This window comes from Wyeomyia smithii, chromosome 3, assembly GCF_029784165.1.
Source record: "Wyeomyia smithii strain HCP4-BCI-WySm-NY-G18 chromosome 3, ASM2978416v1, whole genome shotgun sequence".
Classification (NCBI taxonomy): domain Eukaryota; kingdom Metazoa; phylum Arthropoda; class Insecta; order Diptera; family Culicidae; genus Wyeomyia; species Wyeomyia smithii.
Window position 1 is genome coordinate 126,650,689 of NC_073696.1, and position 21,153 is coordinate 126,671,841.

The following is a 21,153-nucleotide window of genomic DNA, read 5'->3' on the forward strand; positions in this document are numbered from 1 at the left end:
AGGCTTCAATTTGGATGTTTGAATCAGAATTTAGCTGTGAAGGTGGCGTTGCGATGCCGACTTTTTCCCCTCACAGGCTAGAGCTTTGCGGGTGTAGATCTCTTAATTCTATGAATCTTTACAAAATATACAAAATTCCTAACTCTTCATGTTTCAGAATTCTACGCGTTTTTATTAAATTTGTATGAATTTCACGTTTTATTGTGATAATTTTATCAGTTCGCTCGAACTAATTTCTTACAATTTTTTTCTCAATACAAATGGAATAAATACGTCATTTTCTTCCGAGTACAGAAGTTTTTCAGGTACTTAAGTTGAAATATGACCAAAAATTTGAAAAAAACCCAAAATAATCCACCTTGACCCAGCCTTTATCTTTCGAATTTATTATTTGTTTGAATAGATTTACATGAAACCTTCAATTAAAAGAAAATAAAATATACCTCGATAATTTCTGCTGGTTTTATTTTTCACTCTAAATAACGAATTTCTGGTAGCCAAAAGCATAACTATACCGAATCTTTTGGAAGTAACATGGAATAAGTATGTTTTAAATATATGATGCGTTTTTTTTGTTCCTGGTATAATCGAAACGTCACTGTACTCATATATAGATCGGACTCGATTATATATTATTTTAGATTCAACTTTTTATAGCAGGAAAATTTTCCCCGATGAACAACAGCCTAGAAAGATCAAATATCATTCAATATGAGAATTTGTGGAACAGTATGATACCCAGTATGTTATGGTATATATACAACATCCTTTTTTGAGCTGGAACGTGTGAGAAATTGAAAATATATTGAATTTGCTTAATATTCAATGCATTAAAATTTGGAGTGTTCATAAAAATTGATGTCAATTTTGAAAAATCTGTAAATCTGTACTTTTTGACGAAAATCTGCGTATCGGTATATACAGATTTTGTAACGTTACTAGGGCCAAAAATCTGTAAAAAACAGATTATTCTGTATATGTGGCATCCCTGCCTAAAATATTGATGTTGTATTTCAAGTAATAATTGAAGTGTAAAATGTGAAATTTGACGTTAAAAAATTGACGATGAAATAAAAAAATGACTCCTAATTTCAAATACTTTAATCACGAGTAATACCGGGAGCGTTCTAATAGTACAATATATTTTGATTAATCAAATTCGTTTCTTTCCATAACTTTTGAACCACGTATCAAATTGTTACGGTTACGGCTCGGGAGAGACTATTAGTGTCAGTAGGATCGTAGCGCTAGTCCCGCAATTGTCCTGTAGACTAAACCGTCGGCTGCAAAGTTTGTGTATAAAAATACAAAAGGTCAAGTTCCGAATTGGAATGTAGCACCAAGGCTTTACGTGTTCCCAATCTAAAAGATTTATCACACCAAACGAGAATAATTCGAAAAAGCTCCTAGAGCTCAACAAAAGAGCTCTCTGTACAAACGTCGGCCTAGTAACGGGGCACTGTCCGAGTAGATATCATTTAAAGAACATTGGTCGGGTTCAGGATGATATCTGTCGCTTTTGTAATATGGAAAGCGAGACATCGGAACATCTGCTGTGCAGTTATGGTGCATTATTTAAACGCTGATCAAGGTATCTTGGCAGTGGCTGTTTACAGCCCAAAGAGATTTGGTCTTTGAATCCTGGGAAGGTGATTGGCTTCATAAACCATATTTCATCTGACTGGGAGCGTGTCGGTGCAGGTACCTGATCACTCAACAATAGTGGTCATTGTATTTTGCAAGGGGACACGTATAGCAATTGACTGGGATATATTACAAAAGTTCACATCAATGGACAACGTAATTCTAATTCCCTAACAAAAAAAAAGGCTTTGCTTTGCTTTTTATCAAATTGTTATGAAATTTGTTATTTGTACGTTTGAGGGACAGTCCGTAGTTATTTTCAAATATGTCGTGTAGTCTTTGAGTTAATAGACTTTCGTTGTTTTCAGAATTTAATACATACCGGTTGAAATAGAAGTCCGATTATAATTAAATAAAATGGCAACCAAACCTTACATTTGACAATGAGATTGTTGAAATTGGTCCAGCCATCTTTGGAAAAACGAAAGAATTTGAAAAAACATCGGACCATGTTCCTCTCACTACTTTTGAACCACATGCTTAATCATTATAAAATTCTTCAGTTAACCCTTAACTATCCCGTTAATTTGATACCAATACTGTTTAAATCTGTTGTGTAATTTGTAAGATAATGAAGTTCCGTGATTTTCACATTTTGATACATTACAGACAAAGTTTCAGTCCGATTACAATGAAATTTACTAGGATGTTATGAGGCAGCTAGATCTTTTATTTGACACTAATTTTGTGATAATCGGTTCAGCCATCTCTGAGCAAAGTGAATGAGTTTAAGTATTCTTTGGAATATGTTTCTTTTCATAACTAAATTTCACACTATTGAACATAACAGGCAAAATAAGAGTCCGATTGCAAAACAAATCAACAGGGTTTTATGGGGCAACTAGATCTTCTACTTGACACTGATTTTATGAAAATCGGTTCAGGCATCTCTGAGAAACATGAGTGAGATTAAACAGTCTCCAGAACACGTTTCTTTTCAAAACTTTTGAACCACATGTTCAATCTTTATAAGATTCAAAAATCAAGGGTTTTTTAGGTAGCCAGTTCATTCGAAACCAACACACACACACATACAGAAAATACTCAGCTCGTCAAACTGAGTCGAGTGATATATGCCATTCGGTCCTTTGGAGCACTTTTATATTTTCGGGTTTGCAAGTGATTGAAAAACACAATTTCGTGAATTAGATATCTCATCGGTTCTTGTAATTCTTGTATTTTTTTTATTGATTTTGTCTGTGAGATTTTAGCTCGTAGAAACTGACTAGTTTGTATACGATGTCGTTATTAGTACTAATTTTAGAATATAAATAACATAAAATATAAAACACAAGTTGCAATAAGGAACAATGAAAACAAATAGAACAAACAGCATATCAAAATTGGATGTTACATGCAATAGATGATGGATTTTTAATATATATCTCATCGGTTAGCAAGCATTTTTTTTCTTCTGTGTGGACTCATCACTGCGACCAGAGATTAGATCTAATATTAGCTCTAAATCTAAAACTTTGTCGAAAACTGAAAAGCTCTAACGTGTAAGAATAAAAAGTTGGTGCCGAAGCGCTATCTTTGTGGTAAAATCGCGAACTAAACTAAACGTCAAATTGAAGCTCTTGATACACCGAGAAACTTTGCTGAAGACTGCAAGTCGATTTAATAGAGTATCAGTGCACTGGACTGTAATTGTAATTGTATTTTTACATCAAACCTATGGTTATACTCTAATTGAATAGCACAAAAACACACAAAAAAAAACACAGCTTCAAAAATTTCAGAAAATCAAGACTTTTTTATGGACAATTTTTAGAAAAAAATCATGGTTTACTTATACTTGCTAACCGATGAGATATCTTATTATTTATTATCATTATTGTGTACTTTTTTCAAATTTTTGGTCATATTTTCACTTTAGTACCTAAAAAACTTCTGTACTCGAAATTTTATATATTCTGTAAAGTCTCATCGAATTAAAAGATCTACAACTTTGTCGAAAGCCGCAAAGCTCTAGCGTCTGAACGAAAAAAGTTGGCATCGCAACGCCACCTTCGCAGGTAAATTCCGCACTTATTCAAACATGCAAATTGAAGCCGTAACTATACCAAGAAACTTTGTAGAAGATCGGAAACCGATTAATCAAACACTGACAGCGCTAATAATTTCGTTCTGCTAGATTACATTCCTGGTCCAGTGTGCAGTGCAATGCAAAAATGAAACATCAATGCTACATCGAAACACTTCAAAAGTTTTATCATCAACACACGATGAGAATCGTTGACCAAAATTTGGGTATTCGATTTACACGATCAACGAACTGGAATTGTTTATGTGTGAGCTTAGAAAGATCTATATCGCAAGCCCCACGTCCACCGGGTCCACACGTTTCGGAATTTCGGACAGGTATTTCCATGATTTTGTTAGAAACCTTATCCAAATATTGTTGTGAGCCACTTGAAACACGTTTCAAAACGCTGATAAGAGTTTCGCGGATTATCAAAACAGATGCTATCACTCTTCAATGATATTACTACCAGCCACTTGAAATGTGCTTTATCAAACTGATAAGTATTTTCTAGATAACTAAGGCAGACAGCGACTATCACGAAAAAGGCAGTACCAACTAACAAACGTCGTATATGTTTTTGTGGTGTAGCACTTTTGCACCAACATTGTTCATTTTTGGTTTTTGAGATACATCTTCTTCTGCACCGCTCGAGAAACGACAACAACAGCAACAAAGCAGATGTGATAAAAGTGAGTATCGAGCAGTTTCTTTATTAAGCAAGTTGCAAGTCATGTCAAATTCAAACGCGTCACTGTTTATACGACGAACCTGTTATAGCTGTAAATTCGAGTTCTATTCCAGTATATGAACAGCACATCTTAAATAACATCAACCTTACGTTTAGTGATTCTCGCTCCAAGTAAGGCGGTGCTACGTGAGCACAATCCACAATACAATAATTGATAGTACAATAATTTACTATAGCTTCCAACGGGTTAATGCACCCCACACTAAGCATTAAAGCAGGCAGTGGTGGAGTGCCACCGCATTTGAAATACGGAAATTAAATCTAGAACTAATTGGCTATGTTTTGTTACTGATGTCTTACAAAACTGATCAATAAGTTTAAAATAACAAATTGACTATGTCGTAATAGTATTATTAATCAGTATTAGTACATATTAGTATTTATCATCACTACTGATGCAAATGTTATTTCGAATAAATAGTTTGTTGATAAGCATAATAAAACGATTTGCCTGTTACCGTTACCTTTCCGAGAAATGAGTACATCATGAAAATATACCCATCTATAGCACTGAGAGGCATGGCTGTAGTTATCTAATTGAAGCTTTCACTTTCGCGTAACTTAAACTGCCCTTAAGAGCGCAATTGCCGCAACGCGAAAAATGTTTTGCCTACGTTTGGTGCTGCCACTCGCAGAGTTTTCATACTCAATAAATAATAGGACTTCGCTTTTTAACTTGGAGCAATTGATTGTGACGCTAAGCATTTCAAGTTTAACTCCGCTTATTCTACTTCGAATCTAAAGAAATACAGTATATAGTTGGTTTGTACATTAAACTAGGAGAGTTGGAACAACACACATGTAATTGCACAGATGTTTCAACTGAATCAAGTAATAAGCAGTGAACTAATGAGTTGTTGTTGTTCGTATTTATAATCGGGAAACCCTTTTAGAGTATTTTAAAGGCAATGCGAGTACTCACCCATTATATACTCGACAAGTTGAGTTGTTAATCCGTTTATCAGAGGCCCTTCGGCGCCGATCCTCGAACAGGTCCTTAATCGCCGTAACTCCTAGTACAAACAACACCGGAATCATAGCTATTTCTTTGCCGAATGCGTTGATTTGAGGAAACCAGTTCAGCAGCACAATAAAAATGAAGTACAGATTTGCCACCCGATGGAATTGTTCAAGTAAGTTCTTCGGCACAAACGATAGTAGCGTGTATTTGGTAGTCCGAATTTTGTTGCCAACAAGCCGTCCGTTAGGATGGTCATGTTTTGGCGTTTTCGGAGGCACTGTGTGATTAGGCACAACTAGACGATACCCTCGGTCTTCTAATTTGCTGCTTCGACTGAACATAATTCGTTTCCACCAAGGGGGTCGATCAGCCCGTCGAAGAGTGTAAATGGACTCAGAACGTGATGCCTGCCGTGAATGGCCTTTACCCGAAGTGATAGCGGTTCCTGTTTCTCGTGGCACATCTTTGTGTCCAGGTGGAAGGATAAAATCTGTTTTGGATCCAACACGACTATGCCCGGAACGAGACACAGGAGCATCAGTAATATGTCCCTGGGACAGTGCACGTTGATGACCTCCTTTAACAGCGGATTTAAGAGCAGATCTTCCGACCGCTCCATGTGTACCAAAAGAGCCCTCACCGTGACTGATTGATCGTGAATGCCCGCCATTTCTGGGATGATCGAACAAGGCTCGGTTGACTCCGGTTGTTGGAAGTCCACTACCGCCCACTGCACTCGAACCGGGAAATACATACGTCCTGGTAGCCTCCAAAGGAGGTGAGCTCAGAGGTCCGGCTTGGCCACCGGGAACCTGCAGGTGTTGTACAGTCTGGTGATGAGTCAAAGGTGTGACAGGTTGTAGACCACCTATCGATGAACCATCCTTTCGCGAATCCTCCGATTGTGTCATCATTGAATACCACCATTAGGAATGACGGTTGATTAATCCGTTTGCCGTTTTTGATAAATTGCACTTTAATTAATTGTAATACCGATCAAGCCACTGATTCAATCAACCTTTGTTATGCCATAGTGACAGATGCCATTTCACGGATATTTCAACAACAGATACACATTCAATTAGAAATAAAAACAGAATCAATAAAAAATGACACACAAATAATCAACAAAGCTTCACTATAATAAACTGTTCTTCTTCTAACAAATAGTTGCATCACTTCGCACTTTCCGTTTTACCCAGAAAAGCTTTATTATGCACTCTGCATGAAGAAACATGTCGACATTTATCTGTAAAGAAACAAGAAACAGGTAATGATATGATTATTTTATTACTTTAGAATTTCTCAATTAAAATCTACGTTGTAAAAAATTTTGTTTTTTATATTAGAAAATGTGTTCGGATGTTTGAACATACATTGCACTCATTCTGTCGAAAATTACTGGTGTTATGTTTTCAATTCATATATATCAACGCAAAGGCAGTCTCTTATTTAATTTTGCACATATGTCACCGAAATTTTATTGATTCTATAAGTTGCTTTTATTTGGATATTTAACTAATCTGCTACATCAGACCAAAATATTTGGATAATGTAGGCCACAGTTTGTAGTCGTTGTTGAAAAAAAATCACAGGAGGGTTGTGTGCAAAGCCACGACCGCAAGGTTGAAGTAGAATACTTTTACAAGAAAGTTAACCCGGCTGCTTGCGTGTCAGTCATTTTTCCTAGTAAATAAATGTTGACCACACCTTTCAGTTCAGTTTTTCCATTCTCAAATGTTCTCCAGACGAATTATTTCACAATTCGCATATGATTTTTGTATCTAGCGAATAAACACCGATGGTGCTCTCACACACGCAACGGCTTTAACCCGTATATTATTACGGTTTATAACATTAAGCGATTTCGTTTGCTCGCAGTTGCGTGTTGCATCATGTTGCAACTTGGCAGCTGGGAAACGACAAAATTCTGTTCATGCTGATTGATTGAATCGACTTCATATTAGCTCTGCATAGTCGAACAAACTGTCTTTGTGAATGCGTTCTAACAGAGCAGTTTGTTATTCAAAGTCGGTTATGCTGATCGGAGCCTTTGCGCTGCCTCTACAGTGGGGGGTTTACTAAATAAAGTAAAAATTAGACAACTACAACAGAATTTGATTGCATCCCGCACAGAATGTTTGCTTGTGTTGATACTAGAAAATCATTAACCTTCAATTATTTGTTTATTTGCCTTGAAAAAGGCATTTTGCGGTTCAAAATCGGTTGCTGATCGCAACCTTTGAGCTGCTCTAACAGTGGGGGAATTAAGATACACGGACAACATGCACTGTGGAAGCTATTTCATATTCAGTAAATTAGACAGGCGCGACGCTTGCTTGCGTTGTCAAAAATTATTTACTTTCAATGACTTGTTTATTTGCCTTGAAAAGGCATTTTGATTTTCAAAATTGGATTTCTGATGGCAATCTTCATGCTGCCCCAACACGGGGGGAATAATGACAGTCTGGCGACACAGGCTGAGAAGAATCGCGTTGCTCCTGAGACGTGGTGACCAACCACAGGGCTAGTGCTGCTGCCAAGGAATAGCGACTGCTGTTGTCGCTGTCTAGAACTATTATGAGCGGCTTCGGCTGAAACAGGCTCTTATATAGGCCAAATAGCATGTTTTCAATTGCAAGGTATATGATTCTGTCGACCGTGCTTGAGAAGCAATCATATAACGACCAATCAGAGGTCGAATTTTTCGTTTTGACAAGGCTTGACTATTTTCAATAGTACAATAGTGTGAATAATAAAATTACAATTATCTTCTTTTGGGAAGAATCTTAGAAGATTTTCCAATCTATTACTGCAAGAACGAAGGAAATCCATCGAATACTAACCGATTTATTAGCATTTGAAATTGGACATATTTTTCACTTTTTTCGGTTTTAGATTTTCATTTCACATCCCTACGTAGCCGAACTTCCTGAGAGAAGTATTCTACTTCAAAATGCTGAAACAGTGGCGAGCTACATGCAAATACAATTAAGTGGGTCGATAAACTTTATACTCTGATTTTTTTAACACGAACGTTCTGCTGTTTCTGTCTGGCAACATGAAAGATTCGCTCGCTAGGCATAAACATACCTTCAAGTTAAGGGATCGACGTTTTCTATCACAACACCTATCAACGCTAGGTATTACCAAAACTGTAGGCCTAATGATGATCTATGTGCAGATGTTTGACCGACGAAGGCGTTGCAAGAAAGGTGTTTTATTTTTCATTTTGGGCATGAAATGGATAAGTATATACATTAAACTCTCAGAAAAAAATAATAATCGCCTTATAATCGAAAAAACTTTTTTTTCTACTATAAAGATTTTTACAAAGATATTCAGCATTGATGAGGAAGTAATCGCCGTATTTCGAGACCAAAGACAACTCGTACTAAAGAAATAGTGTCGGAAAGTTGAAAAACCACTAGAATCACTGTTTTCCCCACGATATATTTTGAGTGATTCAAAAAAATATTTCCAATTCAGTCCGGGGTTTTGATTATGTCTACTACAGAATTGTATTACACGTAAAAAAAAAAAACAGACGACGACATATAAGAACAGATGATACACATACTCAAACTAACTGCCACGCAACATCGTTTGCACAGCTTTGGTCTCTCTGGGTTAGTCTTTCCCATCAAGCTCACGGAAAATACTAGCAGCCGTTAATACCGATTTGATAATGGATCACACGCACTTGACTTGGTTTATCGTATCCATGTCCGATGGATAGGGCTAAAAAATATTAAATATTGTACAATATGTTTCGCAGATGCCTTTAACGTACAAATAAAACGAGAACAGCATAAAATGATAACTGGAAAAATAATTTTAAGCAAGATTTACTGCCGTTGATTTGTTGATATTTAATATTAAATAATATATTAAAAATCTTCATATCTATTGTGATATGTATTGTTGCACATACTATCAGCTTTGGTAATAGCCTAACGTTTGCATTGTACATTGACAAGTGTGAACTGCAAATAAAAGAATTATCTTATAAATTCACAGCTTGCATTGAAATGCCTTCGGACCTCATAACTAATCAAATAATTGAACCAACGCCCACAATGAGTTAACTGAATTATCGTTCTACACAAGTGACCAATTAGTCAAGCCGACGACTGCTCATTATCGTACAAGTCAGTTTCGCCAACAACAAGGAATAGCACTTTCTGCTGGTCAACAAAGGGGCCACGTGCCACCCAGAATGACTGCTCTATTTTTTGCAACCACCGTACTAGCTCCCACAGAAATGCAACATATTGTCACGTTCACCGACAAGTTCATGCTATAAGATAGCATGTCACTATCAGAGAACCATATTTTGCATCATCATATGTTAAGCCCGTTCGTGAAGGAATTCACCCCAAAGACGTCATCCGGCTCATTGCAAAGCGCTGATGTCACACGAATATAATAAAGGTCAGAATTGATCTGAGTAAAAGTGAATATCGAGATTATCATGAGGCCGGATGCAGGCACACACGATTTGGGCTCATCAAGCGGATTTTTCTGTAAAGCGATAACCTGGTATACGGAGCTGATCATTTGTTTTTCGACCTATTTCTACCTTTAAGTTGGTTCGTGCATTTATGCTCAACGAATAAATAAACAGAGTCTGCTTCGGCATATGGGTGACAATTGCTCTCTTTCTCTCTCTCTCTCTCTCTGATCTTGTTTTAATAAGTTATGATAAAACAAACAAAAAATTACTATATTTTTTTTTCTCATATCATTTATTTGACACGGCACAAATACAATTTAATGTTTAACGGCGCCAATTATTTCTGAAGACTTAAAATCTTAAAGCAAATTTTTTATCCTCGCTGCCGACTACGAGCTGAAATTAAGTCTATCTTAAAACTAGGATGTATTTTTCAATCACTGTTTTGTAGTTTGATGGTCGTCTGATGCTCTTCGAATGGCCATGAATATGCAGCATGTATGGATTTGTTCTGCTGAGCCACGATGTCATGAGCTGGAAGAGGGGCTTGTAATTCTCGGGTCCTGAAGGTATTGTGCGGGGGCTAGTTGCTGGTTATGGTTCGTTATTGTTGTTCGCTGGTGTTCAAGTGGCCTATGGTATGTGCCGCTGAGCCAAGATATCACTGAAGGCCTCGGGTTCTCAGGTCCTGGTGAATTCGTGTGGGGTGCAGTTGTTGATTCCAAAACCTCTGCTTAGGGTTCAAACGTGTTCTTGTCTTTTGTTGGGTGTAGGCGGAGGGGAACGGGACTAGACTGGGGCATGGATGGATTTTAGGAAAATGTATATAAGGGTCATGTAGGGTATGTCACGGCTCTCCAAGACTTCACGAACAGGAACAGCTGGCCGTCTACCTCCGGCCTGAAGGGAAGCTACTAATTTAGACCTGGCGTCACGGTGGACAGGGCATGACCAAACAACGTGCTCTATGTCGTGATAACCTTCACCACAGGCACAGATACCGCTTTCTCCGAGCCCAATAGGACGGAGATGCGCATCAAATCTATAGTGATTGGACATAAGCCGAGACATCACGCAAATGAAATCTCGACCTACATCCAACCCCTTGAACCACGGATTCGTCGATACCTTGGGTATAATGGAATGTAAGCACCTTCCCAGTTCCCCTCTGGTCCAAGAATTTTGCCAACTGATGATCGTATTCTGACGTACAAATGCAAATAATTCATTAAAAGCAATTGGTCTTTCATAAATTTCACCGTTTGTAGCGCCCACCTTAGCCAAAGAGTCCGCTTTCTCATTGCCCGGTATCGAGCAGTGAGAAGGGACCCACACTAAGGTAATCTGAAAAAATTTTTCGGATAAAGCACTCAGATGTTCCCGTATTTTCCCCAGGAAATACGGAGAGTGCTTAACATCTTTCATCGATCGGAGAGCCTCAATGGAACTGAGACTATCCGTAAAGATGAAATAATGGTCCGTGGGCATTTTTTCGATGATCCCTAGGGTGTACTGAATTGCAGCTAATTCTGCGACGTAAACAGAAGCAGGATTATCGAGCTTATGGGAGACGGTTAAATTGTTATTGAAGATACCGAAGCCAGTGGACCCATCGATGAGTGATCCGTCAGTGTAGAACATATTGTCGCAGTTGATGTTTCGATATTTATGGAAACAATTTTGGGGATCTGCTGCACGCGTAAATGATCCGGGATTCCACGTGTTTCTTCTATCATGGATGTATCGAAAAACACAGTAAAATCAGAAGTATTTAATAACTTGACACGATTTGGAATATTCGGAGAAGGGTTAATATTTTGTGACATGTGATTGAAATACAATGTCATAAAACGGGTTTGAGAATTAAGTTCGATTAACCTTTCAAAATTTTCAATCACAGGACCGTTCAAGACCTCACATTTGATAAGAATACGAGAAGACAGGCTCCAGAAGCGGTTTTTCAATGGTAGAACTCCAGCTAAGACCTCCACACTCATCGTATGGGTCGATTGCATGCAACCTAAGGCGATACGCAAACAACGATATTGTATTCGCTCCAGTTTGATCAAATGTGTGTTCGCTGCGGAGCGGAAGCAGAAACACCCGTATTCAATAACAGACAATATCGTTGTTTGGTAAAGCCTTATAAGGTCTCCTGGATGGGCTCCCCACCATTGTCCGGTTATTGTACGAAGAAAATTCACTCTTTGTTGACATTTTTTCATCAGATACCTCACGTGACAACCCCAGGTGCCTTTAGAGTCGAACCAGACACCAAGATATTTGTGTACCAAAACCTGAGAAATCGTTTTACCCATTAATTGTGGCTGGAGCTGAGCAGGTTCATGCTTCCTAGAAAAAACTACTATCTCAGTCTTCTCCGGAGAGAATTCGATACCTAGCTGTAAAGCCCAAGCAGACAAATTTTCCAAGGTATCTTGCAATGGTCCTTGCAAATCGGCAGCTTTGGCTCCTGTAACAGAGATTACACTGTCGTCTGCAAGTTGTTTTATCGTGCATGAATTTTCCAGACATTCGTCGATGTCATTTACATAAAAATTGTAAAGAAGGGGGCTTAAACATGAGCCCTGGGGAAGACCCATGTAGCTAATTCGAAAAGTTGCCAAATCGCCATGCGTAAAATGCATGTGCTTTTCGAACAACAAATTGTGCAAAAAATTGTTCAAAATTGGAGAAAATCCTTGTCGGTGAAGTTTGCCCGAAAGAATGTCAATAGAAACGGAATCAAAAGCCTCCTTAATGTCCAAGAACGCAGACGCCATTTGTTCTTTGCGAGCATACGCCAGCTGGATATTTGTTGAAAGCAACGCAAGACAATCATTCGTCCCTTTGGCACGGCGGAAGCCAAATTGAGTATCTGATAGTAGACCATTTGATTCGACCCAATGGTCTAAACGACGGAGTATCTTTTTCTCCATCAATTTCCGGATACAGGATAGCATTGCAATCGGCCTATAGGAGTTGTGATCAGAGGCTGGTTTTCCCGGTTTTTGGATGGCGATCACCCTCACTTGCCTCCAATCCTGCGGTACAATACTTTGCTCCAGGAACTTATTGAACAAGTTCAACAAGCACCTCTTGGCATTGCCGGGTAGATTCTTCAACAAGTTGAATTCGATTCTATCTAACCCAGGCGCGTTATTGTTACAGGACAGGAGGGCAATTGAAAATTCTGCCATCGTAAAAGGTGATTCTATCGCGTCGTGGCGTCGGATCTTTGCGTGTAGACTTCGGAGCACTCTTGGTCCCACCACGGAGTGGGAGGCCGTTCTTTGATCGTTATGCCGGGATATTTCTTCGTTTGGGCTTGCAACGCGGCGTCGAGAATCAAGCCCGCGAAGAGGTTGTATTCTTCAAGTGGTGGATGATGTTGAATCGACTCGACAGCTTCTGAAACCATTTCCTCGTATAACTTCCAATCAACATTCCGTGTGAGGTCATACGGAATGTCAATTGGCCGCATGCGAGTTGACCCGTTGGTAATTGAAATAAGAATAGGCAAATGGTCGCTACCGTGAGGATCGAGGATTACCTTCCATGTGCAATCCAACCGTAGCGACGTCGAACATAAAGAGAGATCTAAAGCGCTTGGGCGCGCTGGAGGTTTCAGGACACGTGTCATTTCACCGTTGTTTAGAATAGTCATGTCGAAGTTATCGCAAAGGTTATAAATTAAAGAGGAGCGGTTATCATTAGAAGGGGAACCCCAAGCCACGCCATGAGAGTTAAAGTCTCCCAAAATCAAGCGTGGTGAGGGAAGAAGTTCTATTAAATCAAAGAGCAGCCGTTGCCCAACCTGTGCTCTGGGAGGAATATATATTGAGGCAATACAAAGCTCTTTACCTTGTATTGTCATTTGACATGCGACAGCTTCGATGCCTGGAATCGTGGGGAGGTTAATACGATAGAAAGAATAGCACTTCTTAATCCCTAGAAGTACTCCTCCAAATGGGGTGTCTCGATCAAGGCGAATAATATTAAAATCATGGAAGTTTAGATCAGTATTCGAAGTTAGCCAAGTTTCACAAAGGGAAAATGCATCGCATTTGTTTTTATTTATCAAAACTTTAAACGAATCAATTTTTGGTAAAATACTTCTACAATTCCACTGTAAGACAGAGATAGAATCCTTCACATAAGCAGATGAATTAGGCATCGAAGGATACGATCGCTGCAAGGAGGGGCCATTGAGCAGTCAACTGCTTCAAAAATGTTCTAACTGTTGGGAGGAATGCTGTAAGAAAATCTTTTATTGGATCGGGTACATTGAGTTTCAAAAATCCAGTCCACAATGTCAGAAAATTTCACCAGTCCAGCATTTGATTTTTCAACTGGATGTGCAAAAGGAACTACTGGGGTTTTAGATGTTCCAGGAAGTGCTGGAAACTCCTTCTGGGACTTTAAATTTGCAAGCCCAGGAGAGGTTTGCTTCGGTTTTTCCGCTGCACTTTTAGGTTTGTTTGTACCATTCATTTCACTTTGGGAAATCTTAGGACCTTTTCGGGGAAGTTTAGGAGAGGAAATATTTTTCCTCTTTCTAGACTCCCCAGGATTGGCATAAGATGTTCCCGCTGGTGAATCGTCAGAATCGGTTCCATCAGAGGACAACAGATCAAAGGGGTTCGAAGTAACGGGAGAAGTGGTAACGGTCTTCTTCAGCATGTCAGCGTAGGAACGCTTTGAACGCTCTTTGAGAGACCGTTTTATTTTATCCCTGCGCTGCATGTACACCGCACATGTCGAGAGCTCATGCAGATTTTCCCCGCAGTGAATACACTTTACAGCGTTAACACTGCAAGAATCTTCCGCATGAGTCTCCCCACACTTGCCACAACGTGCCTTATTGCAGCAGTAGGCGGCTGTATGGCCTAACTGCTTGCAATGAGTGCAGTTCATGACGCGGGGAACGTATAGCCTCCCAGGGAGACGAACCCGGTGGATCGAGATGTGGCTTGGTAGTGCAGACCCGGCGAACGTAACTCGAAACGAGTCTGACGGAGTGTAAACTTTTTTGTCACCGACGATCGATACCGACCACAATTGCTTGCAGTCGAGCACCTTCACATCGGGACATGTGTTGTTTTTAAAGCACCCTTTAGCACTTTTCAATATACACTCGACGGACAGACTCGAATCGGTCACGACACCGTCGATCTCCACATCTCTAGCGGGTACATAGACACGGTATTCCCGTGTAAAAAGCTCGGAGCAAGCTATATCGTTGGCCTCTTTAAGGTCATTGACCACGACACGGAGCTTGTTCGGCCTGATTTTTAAAATTTCAGTCACAGCTTTAAAGTGTGACGTCAGGTCTTTCGAAATCTGTAGAATGTTTAAAGATTTCGATTTCGGCCCCGCTTTAGGCCTGAGGTAAACTGCCACCGGAAGAGTCGATCCATCTGGATACAATCTGACACGTGGGGGAGCTGAGGAATTAATATTAGGAGGGGGGGGGGGGGCAGGAGGGACAGGGTCGAGAGGATTCGAGGATGGAGGTGCGGGAGGTGTGGGGTCTACATCCATCGCGCTAAACCTAGCGCGCCGATGGGACAGACAAGAAGCACGTACCTTCCTTTCTTTTTCTCCTTCGTGTTGGAGTGCACTGCACTCACCACCAAATCGTTCGACAGCAGGCAGCTACAAAGCGACACAGTAACACAAAGGCGCTTGACCTTGCGATACAGCAATCTAGACAAAAGACACCGGTCAAAAAATGCCACCACTTGCACACACGTATTGAAATTTATCGGAGCGATTTCGAAGCACAACCGATGCTGATGCGTGTTCGGCACAGAATGTAAAAAATTACTATATATATTATTAAAATTGTCAGAAATCAATTATTTATTATAAGCTTTATACAAAACTGTATCACATTTTTTCAACGTTAAGAAAATGATCACTATGCAAAACTCCAAAACCTAGCTGAACACACTAAACACTGTTTATATGTAAATTGCATTGTTAGTGGAAAAAACGGTAGTTTGTTGCGTTAAAACTCACAACCCTATTCTCAGCTATCGAATCAGCGTAAACTTCTCATCGACAAACGTATTGCTACAAGCAGTTCGTCGCATCTTGAAAGCTTCGAGAGCATGAAGTTATCGTTGTTTGAACGACGTTTCTCTTTCTATTTCCTATCCACCGCAATCTATCACCAGTAGTCATCAGTGACCCAGTTCCAAGCATCCATAATTAACATACAACCGCAAGTCGCCGAACCACCATTTCTCTTACACCAAAATCCGCATTTTGACGAACACCACCCAGACCCTCCTCGCTTATCGTTTTACGGGAAATCCGCTACCGCTGTCCATTGTTGTTGTGATATTCGAATCAAGCTGCAATTTGTGATGAACTGGTTGGAAAGCAAAATTATAATCTAAAATCGCGAACTGATAATTTGGCGGAGGTGCTTCGGTGCCCACATTCCAGTATTGAAACAAAAAGTCGTTAGCATGAACTGCAGGTTAGCAGCTCAACTCTTTAGGTTGAAATATATTAACATGTATTTCCAAATATTGAATCGATTTTAATTTGTTTCTACCAGGAAACACTTTCGGAACAAAAGGAAAACTGAAGTTCGACAATATTTGCTACATTTTCTTCGAAACTGCATCATAGTCTAACACTTTCATCATCAACGCAATCGAAAGTGTATGCGTAATGCGCTTGTTTCTTCTGCAATCTTCTGCAATATGGATCTGGATGTTAAGAAATGAATGAAAAGCAGCATTCGCGTTCGGCAACTCCAGCAGGGAAAATGAAATAAAAAACATGAAAGGAATAAGAGAAAGTGTTGTCAAGATGACGGAGCCGCCCGAAGTTGGTTCATTAATAGCTAGCAATCAGGTATCAAGCGAGTGGTTGCGTTTTGTTTGCAGACCCAATTAGATTAGTCAACATGAATGTTATGGTTTCAAGTAAAATATTTTGACAGTCAAAATCCGAGCGGAAGTTCCCGCGATTGTAACTAAGGTACATACTATGGTGAACAGTTTATTTTTTCATAGAGAATAATGCTATCTATATGTTTCGCTTAATAGTATTTGGCATAAAAAAAAGCAAAACTTTTCACTATCACAATATTTTTTTCTGAGGCATGATTGTATGAACTGTGCTACTAATAATTTTTTATTTGATAGTCTAAAGCATTACCATTCAGACGGCTGTCAATCGATTCTCAACTTTTCAAAGTCGAACGTCATCAATCTAGTTTTTTGTTGTTGTCCGAAACTTAGTACGTAGAAGTAAAATCCTTGCATGTCTTCCTCAATTTTATAATGATTTTGTAAGATTAAAGTGTAATTTGACTGGATGTGGTGGAATTTTCGATTCGCAAATTATTTCCTGTTTGTTAAGCTAGCCAAGAATTTTACGATTAGCAAGATCCCCGAGTACTTTTCACAGATTACAGGGAGCTCGAGCTCATTGATGAAGAGCTAGTTGGTTGTCAGCCTGTGCCCCGATTCGGAACAACATGGTTGATGAAACCAGTGACTGTTTTGGGATTGGTGCTCCATACCTGGTATGGAGTTGAGAGGTAACTTCCAAAGAAGTTGAACCTCGATGAAGCAAGAGCTCTGCAAAAGCAGAGCAAATGCGCTAAACTCTCAGCTTCAGCGTTGCAGAAGCGGCAATTGTCGGTTGGGACCAAAAATGTTGAGTTTTGATTCGAATGGCCAGGAATCTAGCATACCGAACTTCTTTGAGCGCAAATATGTTAGCCGCTGAGTAGCTAGCTTTGCTCACAGGGGAAATGAACTTTGTTACGCAGGGGAGTTTGTCCCGGATGAGCCGCTTATCGAGCGAAATTGCCGAGATGAAATTTCATCAACGCGCGTACCGATTCCCAGAAAACGTGAACTTGCAATAAAAGCCACCATTTGCGATCGAAAACTTGACCATCTAGATGCTAGTTCACTACGACTTAAACTAAGCAGTCTTTCGGTAACCACAAGGTTGGGGTATTTCTAGCTTCTCCCATGTACCTTGTTCGCCTTTAATGGTGGATATGGAGGCACCCAGTTATCGGTCCAATAAATTGCTGAGCAGATCCTTGTCTTGCTAGGCTGTCGACATGTCCATTTCTCTCGATTCCTTAATGTCTGGGTACCCAAAATAGTTAACTTTGTTGAGGCGGGAAAGTTCCCTGAGTGTCCCAGACTAGTTTGAAAACACATGAAGCCAGCAGTGCGGCCTGACTGTCTAAAAAGATTCCGATTTTCGCATGTCTATAGTTGCGCTTCAGACATATATTGCGTACACCTCTGCTTGAAGGACGGTTGGCCACTTTCCCAAAGAGATAATGGAATTTATATCCGGTCCGTCGATCCCTGATCCAGTCTGGGACCCGATTTTTGAGCCATCCGTGTAGAATCGAATGATGCCCGATGGAAGACTCGGCCCTCAATTGTTCCACACCGAACGATCTGTGTCAATCACCGTATATGGAACGTCCATGTTGGGTTTTGCTTCCATCCAGTCTGAGACTTTTGTTACTAAAGGTGTTAGCTTGAACTCCTTCAGGATGCTGAGGTGACCGGTAAGGCTAGTCGAAACTTTAGTGGATACAATCGCTTCCTGTATAAACGTTATGTAAGGCGAAAACAGGATGATCTCCGTCATAATCCCTGGGGTTTGGAGTTTTGTCAACTCAAAACGCAAGGAGAGTGACAACTATGCATTTAGGAGAAGTATCAGCCAACTCTAACTCTCCCAGCTGGTCTCGAGGTACGATGCTGGCCTAACAAGCCAGTCGTCGTAGGTTCGAGTCTCGGCTCGGGAGAAACTGTTAGTGTCAGTAGGATTGTAGCGCTAGCCACGCAATTGTCCTGTACACTTACCAGTTGGCTGCGAAGTCTGTGTATAATAAATAGAAGGTCGAGTTCCGATACGGAATGTAGCACCAAGGCTTTGCTTATCAGCCAACTCTACATAACGTTTGCGGTAAAAAATGGACTTTTTTCAGATGGTGATGGAAAAAAAAACTAAGACAGATAATTGAGTTGGATAAATTTCCCATTAATGCTAATTAGAATAAGGAACGGCTTAAGCAGCGACGCCTATTATAATCAGTCGAAATAAACGGGACTCGATCTCCTGAATTTTGATAAATATCGACAATTTCAATGATGGAAACGAAAACTTTGATTGACTAGCTGTCTTACGAATACATAAAATTCTGTTCAACACGGAAAAAAACTTTGAAAAAACTCAAACGAAAAATATAGCAGCTATTCAAGCGCTATTTGGGTGCTGAGATAAATCCCTGCAAAACAGGTGTAAACTGCTTAAAAGGTTCGGGGTGATTGGAATAGCGTCCCTCGATAGGGAACTTTAATTGATCATTGTTGAAGTTTATGTCCCTTAAGCTGGAAGTACAAAGTCAGCAGAACAAGAGTTAATAGCAGAAAATTAAGTGCTCATTCGATGCTCATTTAATGCCATATCGCCGAATTTAATGCTCCATCATTTCTTTGAAAATTGCATTTGTTTGCTAGCTTAAGGAAATAGCTAGCAGACAATATACGAAAATAGCATTTTTGGTCACAAAACGGTTCTATAACGGTCAAAAACATTTAATGCTCATTTAATGCTCTTGAAAAAACATGATTTTCATGATAATTTTATTGATTTTGTATAAATTTTTCAATAATATTATAATAATATGATAATACATAAATAGCTTCAATTTTTTCAAACATTTTCCTCTGAAAACAATCAGAATCCTTTTGATACGATTAGATACCAATTAAATGCTCCCATATGCGAGCAGTTTCAATAACTCAGGTGCATTTTTCATTAAATATATTTTTTTTTTTCAAAAATATTGTTCTGCTAGCTTAAGAAAAAAGTTAGCAGAACATTGGCCAGAAACAGCATTTTAAAGCAATAAACTGTTGTAGAATGGTCATAACAATTTAATGCTCATTAAATGTGAAATGATCGGAGTACAACCAGATCGAACCAATCTCCAAAAGCATGATTTCGAGTCATCGGTGTTCAATGTTCTAGGGATATTTTGTAATTGGGGCTTATTACAGAAAACGAGGCGAGCGGCGAGTTACTCGCCTGACCAATTTTGATATTGCAGATGGCTGGATTTGGACAAGCTGGTCTGCGAAACTGTTCGACTCAGCTGTCACCAAACATGTTTCACTCGCATTCTCTAATACAACATTTTGCACGTCCGTCAGTGACTGGAAGTGAGGCCATATCATTATGAACTATTTAAATGATTTCTGTTCTTCATGTATGATAGCTTATTCATTCTCACGTAGGGGTACTGGGGGTAAGCCCGGCACTGAGGGTAAGACCGTCACCCCTAGGATTTTACTAGAAAACGCTAATTAACTGTGGTTTGGAATATGTGAAGTGTTGGTATTTAATATTTTAGATATTTTAAGACACATCGAAGCCACCGTGAAACGTCAAACGTCAAAATAATAGACAAAACATACGCTACTGCAGCTGATGCGTGAACGGATGTAATTTTTTGTGAGTGGAACTTAAGCTTTTATTCATTTGAAAAGACTAAAATAATTTTTCGTTGCTCTGCAACTTATTGTCTGTATTGTTAGCAATCACAAGAATTCGATCTGTGGTTAATTGAAGCGATAAATTTGTAGAAATACTCTTTTTAAAAAAATATGTGCTGTCGGGGTAACACCGTCACCCAGTGAGTGGGGTAAGCCCGACATGGTCTGAGGCTAGTTGGATGTTACTGACACATATTTCTCATCTATTACCGATATCTCGCTGATAAATAAATTAATTAATCGACTTAGAACCATGCACTCAAGCTCTCCTGTGATTTATGAATGATTCCAAGGGTTATTAGAGGTGCCAAATGTACTGAATCAAGTCACAAAACTGACGGCTTTTCCGGTGGTATTTGAAATATGCTCCGGTGTGGTCAATGTGATCCTGGTCTCAATGAAACTAGTTAATAATATGATTTAGAGTGCCACATGATAGGCTTGCCGAGTATCAAATTCTTTCATTGTTTATACATAATGTTCACGAAAAACTTGTTCCGGTAATCTGCCCAGAACCAGTTAACCGACAACAACCAAATTCAACAGTAACATACAGAAATGTAAGATCTCTCATTCGGTGGTTTCCGAATTAAAATTGGTTCAGTTAATTCGAGTTAATTCATGAACAAACTTAGGTGCCGGTGTTCACCACCTTCATATCTTGTAGAAAACAATCTAAGCAATGATTCTGTGAAAAAAAAATTAACAATATTCGCCATCAAGTGCTACTAAAGAATCATTTTCCTTAGGGGG

At 39.4% G+C, this 21,153-nt stretch overlaps 1 protein-coding gene across 3 annotated transcripts in view; it reads right to left on the reverse strand.

Moving 5' to 3' along the window:
• LOC129726740 (phospholipid-transporting ATPase VD) overlaps positions 1-21,153 on the reverse strand; it is a 90,384-nt gene that overhangs the window by 32,820 nt on the left and 36,411 nt on the right. For all 3 annotated transcript variants that reach the window (XM_055683785.1, XM_055683784.1, XM_055683783.1), the window contains exon 2: positions 5,344-6,631. In XM_055683785.1, coding sequence (XP_055539760.1) covers positions 5,344-6,296 — 953 coding nt within the window. In that variant the 5' untranslated portion in view covers positions 6,297-6,631. The remainder of the gene's footprint in view (positions 1-5,343; positions 6,632-21,153) is intronic.